The sequence below is a fragment of the Centrocercus urophasianus genome, unplaced genomic scaffold (genome assembly GCF_019232065.1).
Source record: "Centrocercus urophasianus isolate 14NV4802_14NV808 unplaced genomic scaffold, USGS_Curo_1.0 seq_29, whole genome shotgun sequence".
Classification (NCBI taxonomy): Eukaryota; Metazoa; Chordata; class Aves; order Galliformes; family Phasianidae; genus Centrocercus; species Centrocercus urophasianus.
The window spans coordinates 8,495,105-8,510,953 of NW_024884855.1; the positions used below are offsets into that span (position 1 = coordinate 8,495,105).

The following is a 15,849-nucleotide window of genomic DNA, read 5'->3' on the forward strand; positions in this document are numbered from 1 at the left end:
ATCTCCAAAAGCATAAGGCACTCGGAGCTAAATCTGTACATCAGGCAGCACCAGCTGAAGGGCTTTCAGGAGACCTGGTCTCTCCCCAGAGTGCATGTGCAGCCACCCTTTCATTTAACCTTCCCACCTTTCTCCTTGCTGCTTGCCTCTAGCAGTACCGCCCTGGCCAGCATCATTCCTCAGAAGCTGCCCACAAGTGAGTGCAGCAGCTGCTGTCACTGAGCAAGGAGGGGAATTAATGACTCCTCGCTCGGCTGTTGCGAGCGGCAGTGTGTGAGTTCCTGTGGAACCATTGATTTCCTTTCCTGCTAGCTGGGGGCTGCTCTGCTCACGCTGCAGAAAGCTGCTTTTGCAAGAGGCAGTGACGAGACAAGGCTGCTAGGCACACAGAGCCCCAGCCACAGCCTTGTGCTTGCTGAGCTAGAAACCTGCTGTTATTCTGGGAGGGGTTTGATGGAGAGCGCTCCTCTCCCCGGCTGCTGCCATGTGCCTGTGGCTCACAGGTTCCTGCCTCTGTGCTTGCAGGTACTAAAGCTTTCAGGCATGATGTGCTATGATGATTTGGTTCAATTAGCTCACAGCTGAGCCATAACCCCTTGTGACCAGGTCTGAACTCGGGATGGGCTTCATGCCAATGTGATGGAAGAGACAAAGCTCCGTGTGCTTTTACAGAAACAATAAGTATCTTTTATTTGCTGACTGTGGCAGGATGGAAGCAGGCCTTTGGCCTGAAATGTTCCAGACAGCACAGGCACAGAGGGGCAGTGTCCTTGCTGAGTGTTTTGCTGCTGTGTGCACCCAGATAAGGCAGCTGCCTGGCCCATGGCAGACCTACTCCATGAGCTCTGGAATCTGTGTGTTATCCAGCTGCTCCTGGAGATCATCGATGTACTGAAAAATCTCTTTGATACGGTTGCGGTTTCTGTCAATCTCATCTTGAAGAGCCTGAATAAATTGAACCCAAGTAGTGAACCCGCAGGCTTGTTGGGGTCCTGGCTGCAGCACAGAGGTCTCCAGCAAAGGCTGGGAAGCAGCTTTCCTAGCGGTGTCCCTGCCACCTGGGGCAGACCCATCTGTAACCCACCCCCATGTGAGCATGAAGGTCCCTTACCTTCTCTTTCACAGAGGCCTCCCAGCGATACATGTTGAGGAGGATGTCACACTCTCGCATGCTGATCTTCAGCAGGTGGATATTATGGGATTTGTCGACCATGTTGACAATGGTGTTTTTGTCCACAAGAAACTAGGAGATAATATGGATCAGGGGAGGAGCAGGCACGCAGCAAAAGCCACAGAGCTCAGAACTAGCAGCCCAGTAACTGCAGTGCTTGGGGGAAGAAAATAAGACCTCTGTTTCAGACTGACAAAGCCCTAATCGTCAGGATGACTCCAGTGCTTTTCCCTCTATGTGGAGGGACGTATGGGGAAATAGAGGCAGCACCTTGGGCCTCACCTTCTGGAGCAGGGAGCACCTCACAGTATGTGGCCAGCCCTTGCAGCAGCTGCTGTTGAAGCAAGGCTGCATATGCTGCAGCTCGCCTGTCCCAGCAGGTGCGGGAAGTGGAAAATCACATTTGAAAGGGTCTCTCGCACTGGTAGCACTGGCTGTAAATCTTCATCTTGGAGAGCCTTAGCTTCTAATCGAGGCAGTGACTTCCCCCATGGCTCTGAATAGAGGGTGGCTGTGCTAAAACATAATGAGTCTCCTCCTGCAGCCAAGTGCAGCTATATTGAACAAATGAAGATTGCTTCTCCGTGGAAATGGATGGCAGTGAGGCAAAATGGGTGCACAGCAACGGTGCGTAACTGCAGCCATCTGCACAGCCCATAAAGCAGGGAGCTCCCCCGGGGGGCTGAGGGGTCTGGTCTGTGTCTGTCAGCTCTTGATTACCCAGAGTAATGGGGAGCTGGGATAATCTGGACAGAGCGAAAACACAGCAAATGCAAAACTCAAGTCAATTAACCACTAAGTGAAGGAATAACGGAGGCGAAAAGGTCAGCAGCGTTGCTGACTGGAGCATTGCAACAATCTCTGCGCTTTCTGAAAGGCTCCTGGGATCTTCAGTATCAGAGCAAGACTGGGGCTGCAGTGGAAGGTGCATTTGGAAAGCCGTGTCCTGTCTCCAGAACAGCTAATGGGCAGGAGAGCTCCCAGGAGGGCTCCCGAGATCACTGATGCAAACAGCCCCAGCACAAAGAAATCAGAGCAGTGTTTAGGTTTGCCTGTGGGGAGCAGGCAGAACCGGAACAAAACCAGATGCAAGTGCAGCAGAGAAGCTGCCTGAGTGCCTGCTGGGCTGGGGCTTGAAAATCAGCCAGTGAAGTGAGCTGTGCTGGAGGCAAGAGAGAAATTTGCTCAGCACCGCTCTTGGGCTGCTGCCACCAGCTCTTGCAGAGCCCAGGGAAACCTGCAGTGCAGTCATCTCCATCCCACCCAGCAGAGATGCCCAGCAGTGCTGCAGTTCAGCCATGCTCTGGTCAGACACAGCTGTAGCTGCACTGAGCCTCCTGGAAATCCTGTCCCTGCCAAGCAGAGGCTGCGGCCTCCTCCTCTTCCCATCACCCCCACAGAGGGGGTGAATTTTCTGCTGTCCTCACCTCACGAACATCATCTGGCAATTCCTCATCGAGCTCATTGTTAAGTGATTTCTCCAGAGCACTGATGGAGATCTCTAGCAGCTTCTCATGGTGACGGTTTTCGAGGTCCCGGCACTGTGTCATCGTACAGAAGATGGTTAAGGAAAAGGCTGAGCACACCGTTCACTTCTAGAAATAAAACTGGACCTCCTGTAACAGGAGGCTGAGGCTCAGAAAGAGCTGCAGAGGACGTGCTCCAAAGAGGGCTGCCAGCCCTGATGCAGGCGAGCAGAAAAGCACTCTGGTGTCCCATGTCCTCACAGCAGGCCTCGGGAAACAGCCTTGCTGCTGCCAGGATGTCAGGATTTGCACTTTCTGCTCTTAACCACAGCTCACATCAGGTCTCATTCTCACTGCCATTACACAGAACTAAGAGTGTGCCTTGGTTTGCTGAGGAAGCTGAGGGAGGCCTCACAGGATGGAAGCTGAGCTCTGAATATGCCAATTATTTGCACCAAGCCACAGATTTATATACGTAATCTGCCACAGGAGTGCTTTGCTGCTCTTATCTCACATTGTTCCAGAAAACATCAGTAACACGAAAATGAAGCCCATTCAAAGAAGCAAGAATACATATGGAAAACATGCTAGCTGGATCTGCCAGGAGTTGTGCCATGCATGCTCAAGAAAAAAGCAAGATCCCTGGGAGGGAGAAAGCTGTAAAAGTCCTAGAGACTTTCCATATGTGAGAACTCAGCCAGAGCCCTTTGTGCTTTCTGTATTTTCCACAGAAAGACTTGGAGCACCTTAAATGGCCATTCCCACAAAGCTGGGAAAATGCATTTTCTGTTGACAAAAAATAGCCCAATTCTATTTCAATGGCTCAGTTATAGATTTAGGATTGAAGTATATGCACCTCGCACAGAGATCCATGCCAACATGCTGTAAAAAGGATATATGCCTTTAACATTTTCAGTGAACGTTGATGCAATGACAGCAATGTTTCCTTCAAATTCCTTTATCAGTTCCTTAATGGAAAGAAAAAGAGGAAATGTTACAATGAACGCTTTCATGAACATAAAAGGAATCTAGGAAGAACCTAAAATTGATTATAATTTGGACTCGCTGCTGCACAGTCAGAAAATGACCTACCTAAAGCATGGAAATGGTTTGAAAGCGCTGAGTTTATTTCCTCATTCAGGGACAGAAAATCAGAATCAGCTTACTGGGGAGAAGCTGGTTGAGCGATGCTTACCTGGTCTCTGGAGCCATCCCGTCCCTTTGTATTCTCACTGAATGCACAGTGTGCTGTACTCCTGCATTCTCCTTGTGTGTATGAAAAGCCTCTTTGTGAGAAGTGTAAGCAATGCCTGGGCTTACTGCAGCTTTTGTTTTAGTCCTCAGAAATGAAAATTGCTGCTGCCTAGTGCCTCTCTCAAAAATGGCTGATGGGGAATCTGTTAAGTGTTGCACTTAATGTCTTGATGTAACACTTCAAACACAACCACCCAAATCCTGCAATTCCAGAAGGGCATGCACAAAGGAATGTCTCTGATCTTTCCTTGAGTGACTGCAGATATATTAGGGCCAATTCAGGAAACATCAAAAGGCACAGTCACGATGCAGTAGGGAATCCATTTTGAGCTCCTGCTTTCTGTCCTGCACATTCACAGCAGTAAACTGCTGCATCTTGCATATGGGCCGCAGACCCTGCCTGCTAGTTTATAACAGATTAGGTTTTGTTTTTGGTTTTAAATGAGGACACACATTAGGAGCCCTGCCCTAGTTTTCAAGGAAAAGTGAGGAGAAAAGAGGCAGGTATTATGCAAGCAAATGCATTAAGCTGAGCAGGAACGTGTGTAATCTTATTCATGGTGAGGTTCAGCTTCAAAGAATTACACTTCCAGAATGCCAAATGCATATCCCATACCATGCAGAGAGTTCTGTACGCAGACCTATATAATGACTGAACAACCTCAAGTCCCTTTTTTTAAAGCTTTGGAAATCAGCTTGGATAGATGTGAAGAAAACACTGCGCTCTGCTCTGAGAAACAGGAATCCATTGCAGCGTATCAATGTCCAGGGCTTGATCTCACCCATTTCAACCTTGAGCAGAGGAAGGCTAGCTGGAGACAACAGGAGCCTGACTGGAAGAACTGTGTGCTCTTCCTTATGCAATGGGCTACAATGCAGAGGCATGCAGCAACAGCAAAATGAATGCCCCTGCATCCTGGATGGGAGGCTGTACAGGTATGAGCCTGAGCCTTACCTCCAGCTGGTCCACCATCTGCATTTCCAAGGTCATGAGTGTTTCTGACAGCTGAAGGATGTCCTCGTTGTACTCAGCTCGCATAGACTCAGCAGTGTCGTGACTCCTGGCATGATGGATCTCATCCAGCTTCTAAACACAGAGACACATAAATTACTTATAGTTGGTGTTCAGCACTCCATTGCAATTTAATTAACTTGTTACATATGTGAGAAAAGTTCCTGCTGCTGATGAGCAGAAATGAAACGTGCTGATTCAGTGAGTCTCTGGATTTACATACTGGGAAGTAACAGTGCTGAGGTATGCTGCTATGTAAACGATCCCATGCAATGCAGTGATACTGGCGAGAAATCTCATCTCCCAGTGCCCGATGACTTTGACCCTTCTATCCTTCCAACTTTGGCTCCTCTTCTGACGCATTTCAAGTAAATATACATATACATATATATATAGGATTCTTGACATTGCTGGTGATGAAGAAGAGATTAACAATTACTCTTAGAAAGAACGGCACATCTAAATCCTGATCCCTTTCCTGTCAAGGGGAATCTTGGCTGACTACCACAGGGGCAGGATTCAGTATTCCGAATATGGAATACCTATCATTGCCTGATTCCTTCTTACAGCAAGGATTTATCGCCCTTCAGAATTAAATATTGACGTCAGTTTTGTATCAGACAAGATTTATTACTTCTCAGATCAAAAAGAAATCCTCTTGTGCTCAGCAATGTATTATTTTGAAGTCTGTTCAAAGCAAGTTAACAATCAAATGTTAATAGGAGGAAAGAAATACACGTTCTAAGATGTCTAATCCAATTCTCTTGAGAGGAAATGTAATGGGCTAAAATAGCGAATTCTAGCCACAACAACTGTGAAGACTTGTCTGAAAACAGACTACGCTGCCCAAATTTTGCAGTGGTAAATGTGGAGAAGGAGAGTGCAAGGTGTGAGTCAGGACGTCTCCAAAACCTCCCCAGCCATTCAAGCCACAGCTGTGGAAGCAATAACTTCAGAGCTCAAGGCCCTTAAAGCTTCTTTGCTCCTCAAGCAACTTCAGAGAGAGGTGTTATTTTACAGGTAGCCCAAGCTTGCAGGAAAAGATGACAGCTAGGCAATCACACCTTAAGAATGGTTTCAGATTTCAGCCTGCTAGGACCCCTGTGATTTGTTAACATCTCCATCAGCGTTACATTTTGAACTTCCCAATCAACTTTAAATGACTGTTTGGATGCTGACTATCCCAGCATTTACGTGCAAATTGTCACACTAACCATTGTGTCCTGTTCAATCCACTGCAGGTCAATCCATTGCTGAGGCTGCAGCCTCCCAGATGAACTATCAAAGCCACGCATTTTTTACAGAGCTTATACTGAGAATCAAGTAGCTGAGTATAAATATCAGCCTTTATCTGATGCTTTCTGGTAAGCCTGCAAGCTCACATCCCAGCTGGAGTTGCCAGAGCTGTTTGCTGGCATGAATCAGCAAAGTCCAAGGACCTGGGGACGGGGTGACTCAACAGGCTGCCAGCTGGTGACACGGCACCTCAATCAAAGCGACCTGGATTTCAAAGAGCAGGTGCTCGTGACTCCATGCAGTGTCAGTTGTCAGGGACTCGCTCTGCTCAGCTGACAGGTTTACCAGGCTTTAGCCCCCCCCTGACTTTTTTTCTGCAGATACAAAATAATGACCCATCTATTACACACGGTTAGACAGGGATCCTGCTAGAAGCGATGCCCTTAGCAGCCACAATGGATGACTGTAGTTGAGTAAAAGGTAAAAAAAAAGATTGTTTCTGCTTTAAAAATAACAGACTAGAAATACATTACAATGGCTGTACCTGATTCTTCCGTTACAGTTCTTTGAGCTGTTGTTGACGAGATGAACTGAATGAGAAAATGACTTGAAAACGAACTGAATAACCTGCAATCTCCTTTTATTTATTTATTTCTTTTTTTCCCCTGCAGCACCTTGAAGAACTTTACCTTCATGGACAATGAGACAACACCATGGCATATTAATTTTCTCCTACACTAAATTTCCACGTCAAGTATAGATAAAAGCTGTCAGTGTTAGTTGGCTGTGCTTTGACAAAAGGGCTGAAACTTCAAACCTCAAATCTTCTTCCTATATGGAGCACTAAAATATCATGTTAGTTAATGCTCGCTGACATCATTTCTCGGTACAGATTAACACTGCAGAAAAACAAAGAAAGATCAGAGACTGAGTGCTGGAACCAGTTGCCCAGAGAAGCTGTGGAGTGGCCATTCCTGGAGATACAAGCCACGTGGATGTGGCCTTGGGTGGCCTGATGCACACAGCCCTGCTTTAACAGGGGGACCGGGTGTCCTCCAGAGCTCCACTCCAACCTCAGCTATTCTGTGACTCTGCAATTAGGGATCATATCACGACTGCGGTGTAAATCTGGGTTCACTATCCTAATGTTAACGGAATTACCCTCATCCAAAGTGAAACTGAAAGCTGCTATGTGATGTATCAAACTAAAAGAAGCATAAGGAAAATTACCGTTTTGTTCTGATTTTCAAAGTCTAGGATTATTCTCCTGCCTTCTTCTTGGTTGGCTGTCAACACTTTGCGGAGGCCTTCATAGAAATCAGAGACTTCAGCTTCTCGGTTTTCATGCTCTTTCAGACAGTAGTTAAACAGGTTCTCACAAACGGAGACAAAATCTTTCCTGTATGTGACACCAGAGTCAAGGTATTTTGTTTGTTCAGTGGAGCAACACGTTATGTTCCTTCTAGCTCTGCAAATTCAAGCAGGAGTTACAAGCTGCCGTTATGTCAAACTCGGTGGTTCTTGCTGGCAGCAGGCTGCCAAGCATTTTGTCTGAGCAGGACAGGGTCACCTGTTCACATTCTATGCATAGGATTTTGCTACCTTAAGGGTACAGAGAAGGATGTGGCAGCTTGAGGAGAAAAGGCCTTGAGGACAAAAAGGAAATACATATGCTTCTCTGACTCTTTTCAAAGCAGGAGAATGAAGCATACAACCCTATCCGTCTTCACAAGTGTGAATACAGTGTCTGTGTAGTTAATAAATACAGCTCCAGAGCTTACAGCCAGGGTGCAGAATAAACTACTGACTTGGTAGCATCACAAAAATAACGCCAATTTTTCTTCTGCTATTATCTTGACAATGGAATTGTTTCTAGAGTCTATCGTAGTTAAGCCGTGATGCATTTTTCCCCAACAGAGCAATGCAATTTTAAGGAAGGTCAAGTTACTGGCCTTGACAATGCTCTATTAATCTGAATGAGAAAAGAAAAAAATAAAAGTGTCTGCTTTCTGATGCCCCGTATAGCAGCAATGATCAGAAAAAAGTGCTGGCCTGAAAACTTCACGTTGCCAGCTCTGGCAGGTTGTGAGATATGTGACTCATATCATTCTGATTAGTCTGTTCCTATCTCCTACCACTTCAATTTCAACATGATTTTAGCGGCTGCGCTCTTGCAATCTAACTGACAGAGATTTATCTTACGGCTCATTTTAAACCTTAAGTGGATTCCAGACTTAAAGGCTGTACAAAGCCTTGATTCTTGAAGGGTCAGGAAAGAGGGCTGCTGAAAATATGTTTGATTCTGGCGGTGGAAAGGGAATATGGTAATTACAACAGTGAGAATTTGAAACACTGGAATCTCACGACCTGTTGGTGATGGAAGTGAGTGGTTATACAAATAGGTTGTTTCAAGCTGCGCTGGCCAGCTTGCCAGTAATACAAACCGTTTGTTTGTAGCCCTCATATTTCATGAGATATCAGGCCTTAAAGCTGTCAGTGGTCTCATGGTCTTGCAGTGTTTTTCTGGCACTGTTCCTAATTTGAACACAGAAAGCCTCAGATCTCAGATCAATGTGAGCTTTCAGTCCTGGACAAAAGCAAGGGATGAAGAGTCCCTGTGGATGCACCTCCTTCTTAACTCAAGTCATTAGGTTTTAGCTGTAGGTTTTTTAAACCCGGGAAGGATATGCTTGCAGCAGGTCATCCACTCCAGGGAGGTAAGCCAGTTTGGCAGCTTCTGTATCCTCTGCATACAAGCTGTCAAACAGGAATGATCCATTCAGGTACTCAACAAAGGCTGTCTTTGAAGAGAATAAGAATGATTTAAGTGAAATGAAGAGTGCCAACCTGCTGCCATTCCTTAGGATGCCTCTCTCCTAGAAGCTCTTTGCAAGCAGAGGAGCACTGGTGTGCCGTGCAAGTAACGATCTGCACAGACACAATTACACCTCCACAATGCATGTACCAGCCAGGTCATGAAAGCATCCTGCAACTGGAGTGAAACCCATCCTGGTTCACATGTGGATTTACTGCTAGAACTCTCTAGCCTAAGGACAGAAAACACTTTTAATCTTACATAAAGCATTTTCACATACAACCATATGTTACAAGGCTATTCAGCCTCACTGATAAAAAGTGAGTGGACTTGGAGGAGGGTCAGAAGGAAGAGCTGCAGGTGTCCTTCCTGTCACTTAACCTCCTCCTGCTCTTCAGCCAGCCTGGTCTTCCAGAGGGCTGGAGCACAGAGCCATATTGTGGCTGAAATCACCATTCTGCCTAGCCTGGTTTTCAGGCTGCTCATGGAACTACGGCGATGTCAAAGCCCTGAACAGTTTAACCATAAAACTAATACAAAGCATCAATTTGGTGTGAAGGAGAAAAGAAGTTACTGCACCATGAAAATATTAGCAGTTCCCTCAGAGGCGTAATTTTCTTAATCTCACATTAGGCTGATAAGATCCTTGGGCACAATTTACTATATAGCTTCTAAAGGTCTATATCTGCAGCCTGATCATTCAGCCAAAATAAATATGTTCCCCCACATCATATGTATTCCACAGCAGTTCCTGTCTTCATTCGAGAATGAAAATACGAGATTCAAAAATCAGACACTAATCCTAGCCTTAGTGTTAGCACAGCCAGTGTTAACCTCTCATTAGAGCTTCAAACATCTGAAGGAGAAGTCAATATCTGCTGCACTTCTTCCTCCCAAGGCAGCACACAACCAACCAAAGAACAAGCACCTTGTGGTACTCCAGCTCCTTCTGCTGTGCCTGCTTTTCCTCCAGCTGAGCTAGGGCCTGGGCTTCCTCGTGGTCCAGCAGGTCAGTGAGGTACTGGTAATTTGAAATGGCAACTTCTCGCTGAGAAAAGCAAAGAAACATTATTAGACTACCCAGCAGTGCCCAACAAATCTAAGTGTAAGCATTCCACCTTTCCAGAAGGTGCACCTGAATGATATCCGCATCTCCTTTCTTTGTGATCTTTTGATTAAACTACTTATAAAGTTTCTAATCCATTCCTCATTTCGTTGTCACATTTCTCTGCCTCTTCACCTACTGTATCTGAGCCGATTCAGTCCCAAGCAGCATTCACTCTCCCAATTCCTTCATCTTTAGCACTGTTTTTCTGTTTGTTTTAGCAGGAGGCCCTGTACTGCTTTGAATTTGAGCTCTGAATGGATCGGCTACTGAGTTTAACATTTCTGGGGAAAAGATGTTTTTTCTGAAGGGATGGCAATGTAGTAGCAGGGGCAAGAACCTAATTAGCTCGCAACTGAAGCGGGACAAATTTAAGCATGCAATTCAATGACATACTGTCTATGAGCAGGGACTGGACTCGTGACCTGGAAAGCCCTTCCAGTCCTCTGGTGAGAGCAATGTATACTCCAAGAACGGCTCCTGTTCTGTGCCAAGCAAGTTTAAAATGAAACATATTCTTTGATTATTAAGAAAAAAATGAGCTTGGGGTCAGAAAGCAGAGCCATGGGTTAGCAGTGCTTGTATGGCCTTGCTTTCAAAAATCAGGAAAGGGAAATGCATTTGGATGGCACTCGCTTGCCTGGTTAATGTGTCAGTCTGCTACTGAAAGAAATAGCTCAGTGAGCAGCAGGACCACCAAGCCTGCTTTCCTCTGGATTCGTGTCTCAAGACTGATCTCTTCTGAGATTCTCTCTCTGTGATTCCCTGATCTCTATGTAGTCTTGCACTCACACCGCAGCATCTCTGTGGCAAAATTAAGCAGGCTCCTCTCCCACACACAGCTGCTGACTATCACAAAACCTGTGAAGGCATAATACCTTTGACATCTCTACCTCTGCCAAATTTGACAGAATTTGGCCTACAGGTTCACAGCTGTTAGGTGGAGATGGAACAAATACTGTGCATTTCCATAGGTCTAATTTCTGCAGGGAATAAGCCCAAGTGCTAGAACATTGTGAGCATATCAACAAAGGCAGTGCTCTGTAAGGAACTCATGCCCAATTTCACAAGAAGATGCAGAAATACTTACTGTGGTGTCACTCACGAGTTTGAAGTCCAAGTATACCAAGCCTGGAAGGTGAGCAACAACAAACAGCATATACTGCTCTTCATCACAGAAAGGATTCCCAGTGAGATTCAGTGTGTTTAAGTTCTTAAACCTCCTAAGATAGACCACCTGTGAGGAGAGGAAAGAGATGCTGTGCTTACCAGGGCTGTGGAGACAGCTGGGCTTGAAATTCATTGCTCATGGGTTGCACAATTACGCTGTGGTACATGTTGTGCTCAGCTGCCAAACACATGCAAGTTAAATTAGAAGTTTTTAATGCTTTGGGGAAAGAAAATACCTAAATTCACATCATGACTGTGTAAATGATGGAAATGGACAGATGGCCTTTAGCTGGGTGGTGGACAAATCAGGGTGTTAGGCTGGTAAACTACCCCAAAATATATCCTAGAGAACCCCAGATATATCCTAGTCCCCACTCCCTCTTTTCCTCATGTGTAGCTATTTATTCCTCTCATGAGAACCAATAGGAATTTTGCCACAGATGACAGCAGTAGCAAAATGAAGATCTCATGAGTGAGTAACCTAACAGAGAAATAGCTGAAATAAGCACTTAGCAGCTAGATAGCTTACCTAAATCATAATTTAGGCTTCAGAGGAAATGAAATCCTAAGGAAAAAATTCTCCTCAAAGGGAGGTAGTGGTAAATGTCAGATCTAGAACATTTGATCCTTTGATGGGGAGCAATTCCAAAGCCAGGGAGCACTCACATTTTCCAAACTGGTCAGGTTATTCTTTCCAATGGAGAAAATCTGTAGCTTTTGCAATGTGTCCATGTGCTCAATTTTAGATATTCTGTTGTTGTAGAGGCTTAGGTCCTGCAGTTTGACAAGGGTATCCAGGCCCTCAATTACTTCAATGTTGTTGAAGGACAGGTCTGGGGAAGAGTTCAGAAATTGGAACTTGTATAAGCAAGCTAAATTATTTCTAGCAGAACACCACAACTCAGATCTTGCATCTAGCCTGAGTCTTGATTTAGAAGTTCATACACACTATTTTCCTCAGGGGGGCTCAGTGTCCCACATGAAAGGCCATGAAATCACCATTTTCTGGGTCAGGAAACAATGTACACATCTCCTTACAACTGTAACACGTGTATGAGAGGAATGGCTGAAGACATTCCACGCAGAGTCCACACCCATGGCCTCAAAATGAGTTCAGCCAAGCTACAAGAAAAGAGATGCCCTGAAAAGTGAGCATTTCTGTGATGAATTTGGGGTTCTCCGCATTGTTTCTTGCAGACTCTTGCCTGCTGCATTAGAGCTTGTCATCACAGTGACTTTTACAGGACCAGCAAATGTCAGCTCCATGCTCACCACCACCCTGTTGTCAATGAAGATATGCAAAGGCACATACTCACTGTAGCTACTTCACTCTTAGTATTTCTTCATCCCATCCTGCCAAAACATCTAGGCTAACCCCTACGTTCACCACCATTAAGGGCAGTGTTGACACTCAGGCTGGAGCTGAGCGCTCCACGATTCCAAAGGCAGCTGATGTGGTTACAGCTGTGGCTGTCAGCCCGGCCCCTGGGCAGCTGACAGGGGCACGCAGCAGCCGCTGAACCACCAGAACCTCTGGGCAAACTGCAGTGCCTGAGTGTGCTGCAAAAAACTGCTCCCACAGTGGTGATCTGCTGCGATTCACAGGCGCGTCAGTCATCCGCGCAGCGCAGACAGCGGAGCGGAAGGACTCATTTAGGCATTCTGAGATGTGTTATGAACCAAAGCCTCGCATGCTATTTTCAGCAGCAAACGAGGATATATTTACGCTGCCACCCAATAAGGTGGCTGCAGTTACCAGAGAATGCTGTAAGCTGTGAATCAGGAGCAGCAGCCACTGGTATGCCCAGCATCAGAACCTGCACCGCTGCATGGTGCTGCCATCCGTATCCTGAGTTTTCGACTGAAAGCAGTCCCACTGCTTAGCACAAGAAAAATGACGAGCCTTTAAGCATGTAGGGGTAAACACACCGCCTTCTTTCGGGGATTCTAAGTTCCAAAATACTTGCATTACCTTTATAAACAGAACAAAGGTTTCTAAATCACGGAGTTTACATCAGTATTTCTGAAAGTCACCTCTACATATGAGTAAAAAGCCTGGAAACAGCCTTGAAATCTCAGCTTCCTGTTCCTGCCACACCAAATTCATTAAAGCCAGGTTTTTAAACATTTAAGGATTGCTTTGCAGTACTGATATTCATGCCTTTCGACGTTTGACAGTCAAATGAGGAAACACACAGACAGCTGACAGGCTTCCCTGAGAAAGCTCCTATCAGTCGTGTTTGAGAAGGAATGTGACATCCCAGCTCTATTGCAGATTGCTTTGCACCTGAGAAGGCATCCAGCCCCATGTGCCTTATCTTACCAAGCCACACAAGGTGAACCAGACTCTCCAGACTTTCTATCTTCTCAATGATGTTGTTGTCCAGCTGCAGCTTAGTAAGATTCTCAAATTGCCACAGATTATCAATCTGCAGGATATCTAAGGGCACGGGAAAATAAATAAAGACAGAAATTTTCTTTTCATCTGAGTCAGCTTTCAGTTTAGCGGAAGGAGAAATATCCAGTCTTTCTTCCAAAATGTTTTTTAGCAGATTATATGAAGTGTGACGACTGCCCTAGAGAGCAGAGTGGTTCACTGGCTGAAAGCAATTTTAGTGAAACAGCCCAGTTAACCTCAGCATCCCATCCCCACAGTGCTCATCAGCGAAGCCAACGAGTCACTGAGGGGGAGTTGGCTGCAGCCAACAGTGGCTTTATGAATCCACTGTTCAGAGGCCTTGACTTTCATTTTCCCTTCCAGCTCTGCAAATGAGGTTTGGAATGAAACTCTTGCTTTTCCCTGCATTTGCAGGCTACTCGTGGCCAGTTACTTCTTTTGAAAGTTACTTTCCTGCTCTCAGGATTCTCATCACAGGAGAACAAGTTGAGGTCTACTGTTTCCGCAAAGGTTGCAGTTTAGCACTAATCAATATGGCTGCATTTAGCTTCTTCCAAAAACAGAATCACAAGGACAGGCTGTTAGGTATTACAGCAAAGCATTAGGACCAAGGTGACAGAAAACACAGAACACTCTTACACCCAATTCTTTTTTGTCCTCCAATGGCTTCCCAGAAGATTGCATTCAGTGCTATTGCTGTTTAGTGAATGCACTGTAATGCAATGAGCTGCACATACAAAATATTGACACAGTTCTTTGTTCTGTATTTGCAAACAAATACATGCAGGATCAGGTAATTGGAAGTGTGTTCTAAGGAACTAATCCTCCAGACCACACAATGAATTATCTGATTTTGTCCAAAATATTCAAATACGGAACCAAATGTTCTTCCTTCTTCTTTGAATGCGAGCTTATGACTGGTTTGGCAGTAAGAGACAAGCTGTGGTGATGCTATGGATCAGAAGAAGCCACCAAACTGGACTGTAATCACCACATTCTAACAACAGCTCTTGGATAATCACCACTGATGGCCGTGCCTGCCCAGGATTTGATTTGTCCATGTACAGGAGGGCCCAATAGGCCTGTGGCCTGTAGGTGTCACCACAATATAAATGTTAAATAAGAACAACGCTGACAATAATAGCATAAAGCTAAGCAGCTTTAAAGCCATCCATCAGCAATACCACCCAGACTGCTCAACTGAAACTGCTGCTTCCAGGCATGACTAAAAGCCTAAGATGATCATTATTGTTGCCAATTAATGCTTATTTCATTTATCCTCCAATAAATATATGTGTTCTGATACTCACTTCTAAAACTAAGCTGTAGCTCCACCACCTCTTTAAAGTTAATACCTTCTGCTTTGGCAAGCTTCCTTATGTCCTCCGGCAATTGCTCTTCAACTGCTTTCTGAAGCATTTCATCGTCAATAACATTTGGCTCAAAGCTGTTGTCTGACTGACTCATTTTTAGAGGATATCAGCCTTAATAGACAGAAAAGAAAAAGCAATAATAATAAAGCTACTGCCTGGCTACTATTTCCAACTTTCATTGAACTGGCATGACAGTTCCAGGGGATTAAGAACACAGTATAGTATTAAGATCTAACACCTCATAGATGATGTTGAAGATGTATTCAACTTGCATAGAATCATCGAGTGGCTTGGGTGGAAAGGGATCCTGAAGATCACTGAGCCACAACCCGCTGCTGTGAGCTGGGTTGCAAAACCATTGATGTGACTCTAAGCACAGCCTCCACACCATGTCTGAGAGTTTGAGGCTGTCAGTGAGGCCAGTTAAAGGGAGCAGGGGGGGGAGGCCTACAAGCAGCCATGGCGATCCCCACTGCTGAGATCCTCCTCGTGTGGAGTGCCTGTTCCTTTAAGAACTAAGCTTGCTGTCATAGGCAGGTTTGATTTACAGGACAAGAGTGTATTTACAGCATACAGAAATTACCAGTGGTGCTTCATAAATTTCGGACATCATTTTTGTAATAGAAGTAAAGGGAATTTTGAGGAAGAAGGAAGATTCATAAACAGTAACAGCGATTTTCTGAAGAAGGCCCTTAACGCAGACCAACCATAAAGCCTATATAGGTGCAAACACCTTCACTTAGCGGAATTCCCACCTTTCTGTCCTGGCTTTGTCATTTGCAGATCCGCAGTGCTGCCCCGTAGCCCGGCCCGCGCCGCTTACCGGCCCGCCGCCCGCCTGCGCCTCAG

General features: G+C 45.4%; 1 protein-coding gene across 1 annotated transcript; it reads right to left on the reverse strand.

Moving 5' to 3' along the window:
- Positions 1–664: 664 nt before the first annotated feature.
- Positions 665–15,833, reverse strand: DRC3 (dynein regulatory complex subunit 3). The gene is made up of 13 exons (XM_042828235.1): positions 15,756–15,833; positions 14,938–15,111; positions 13,553–13,669; positions 11,896–12,062; positions 11,150–11,296; positions 9,883–10,002; positions 8,828–8,940; positions 7,370–7,544; positions 4,847–4,978; positions 3,535–3,605; positions 2,599–2,722; positions 1,112–1,243; positions 665–945 (listed from the first exon to the last, which is right to left on the reverse strand). Exons 2-13 carry the CDS (start codon positions 15,092–15,094, stop codon positions 832–834), a joined length of 1,569 nt encoding a protein of 522 aa, XP_042684169.1. The 5' UTR covers positions 15,095–15,111; positions 15,756–15,833; the 3' UTR covers positions 665–831.
- Positions 15,834–15,849: the final 16 nt, after the last annotated feature.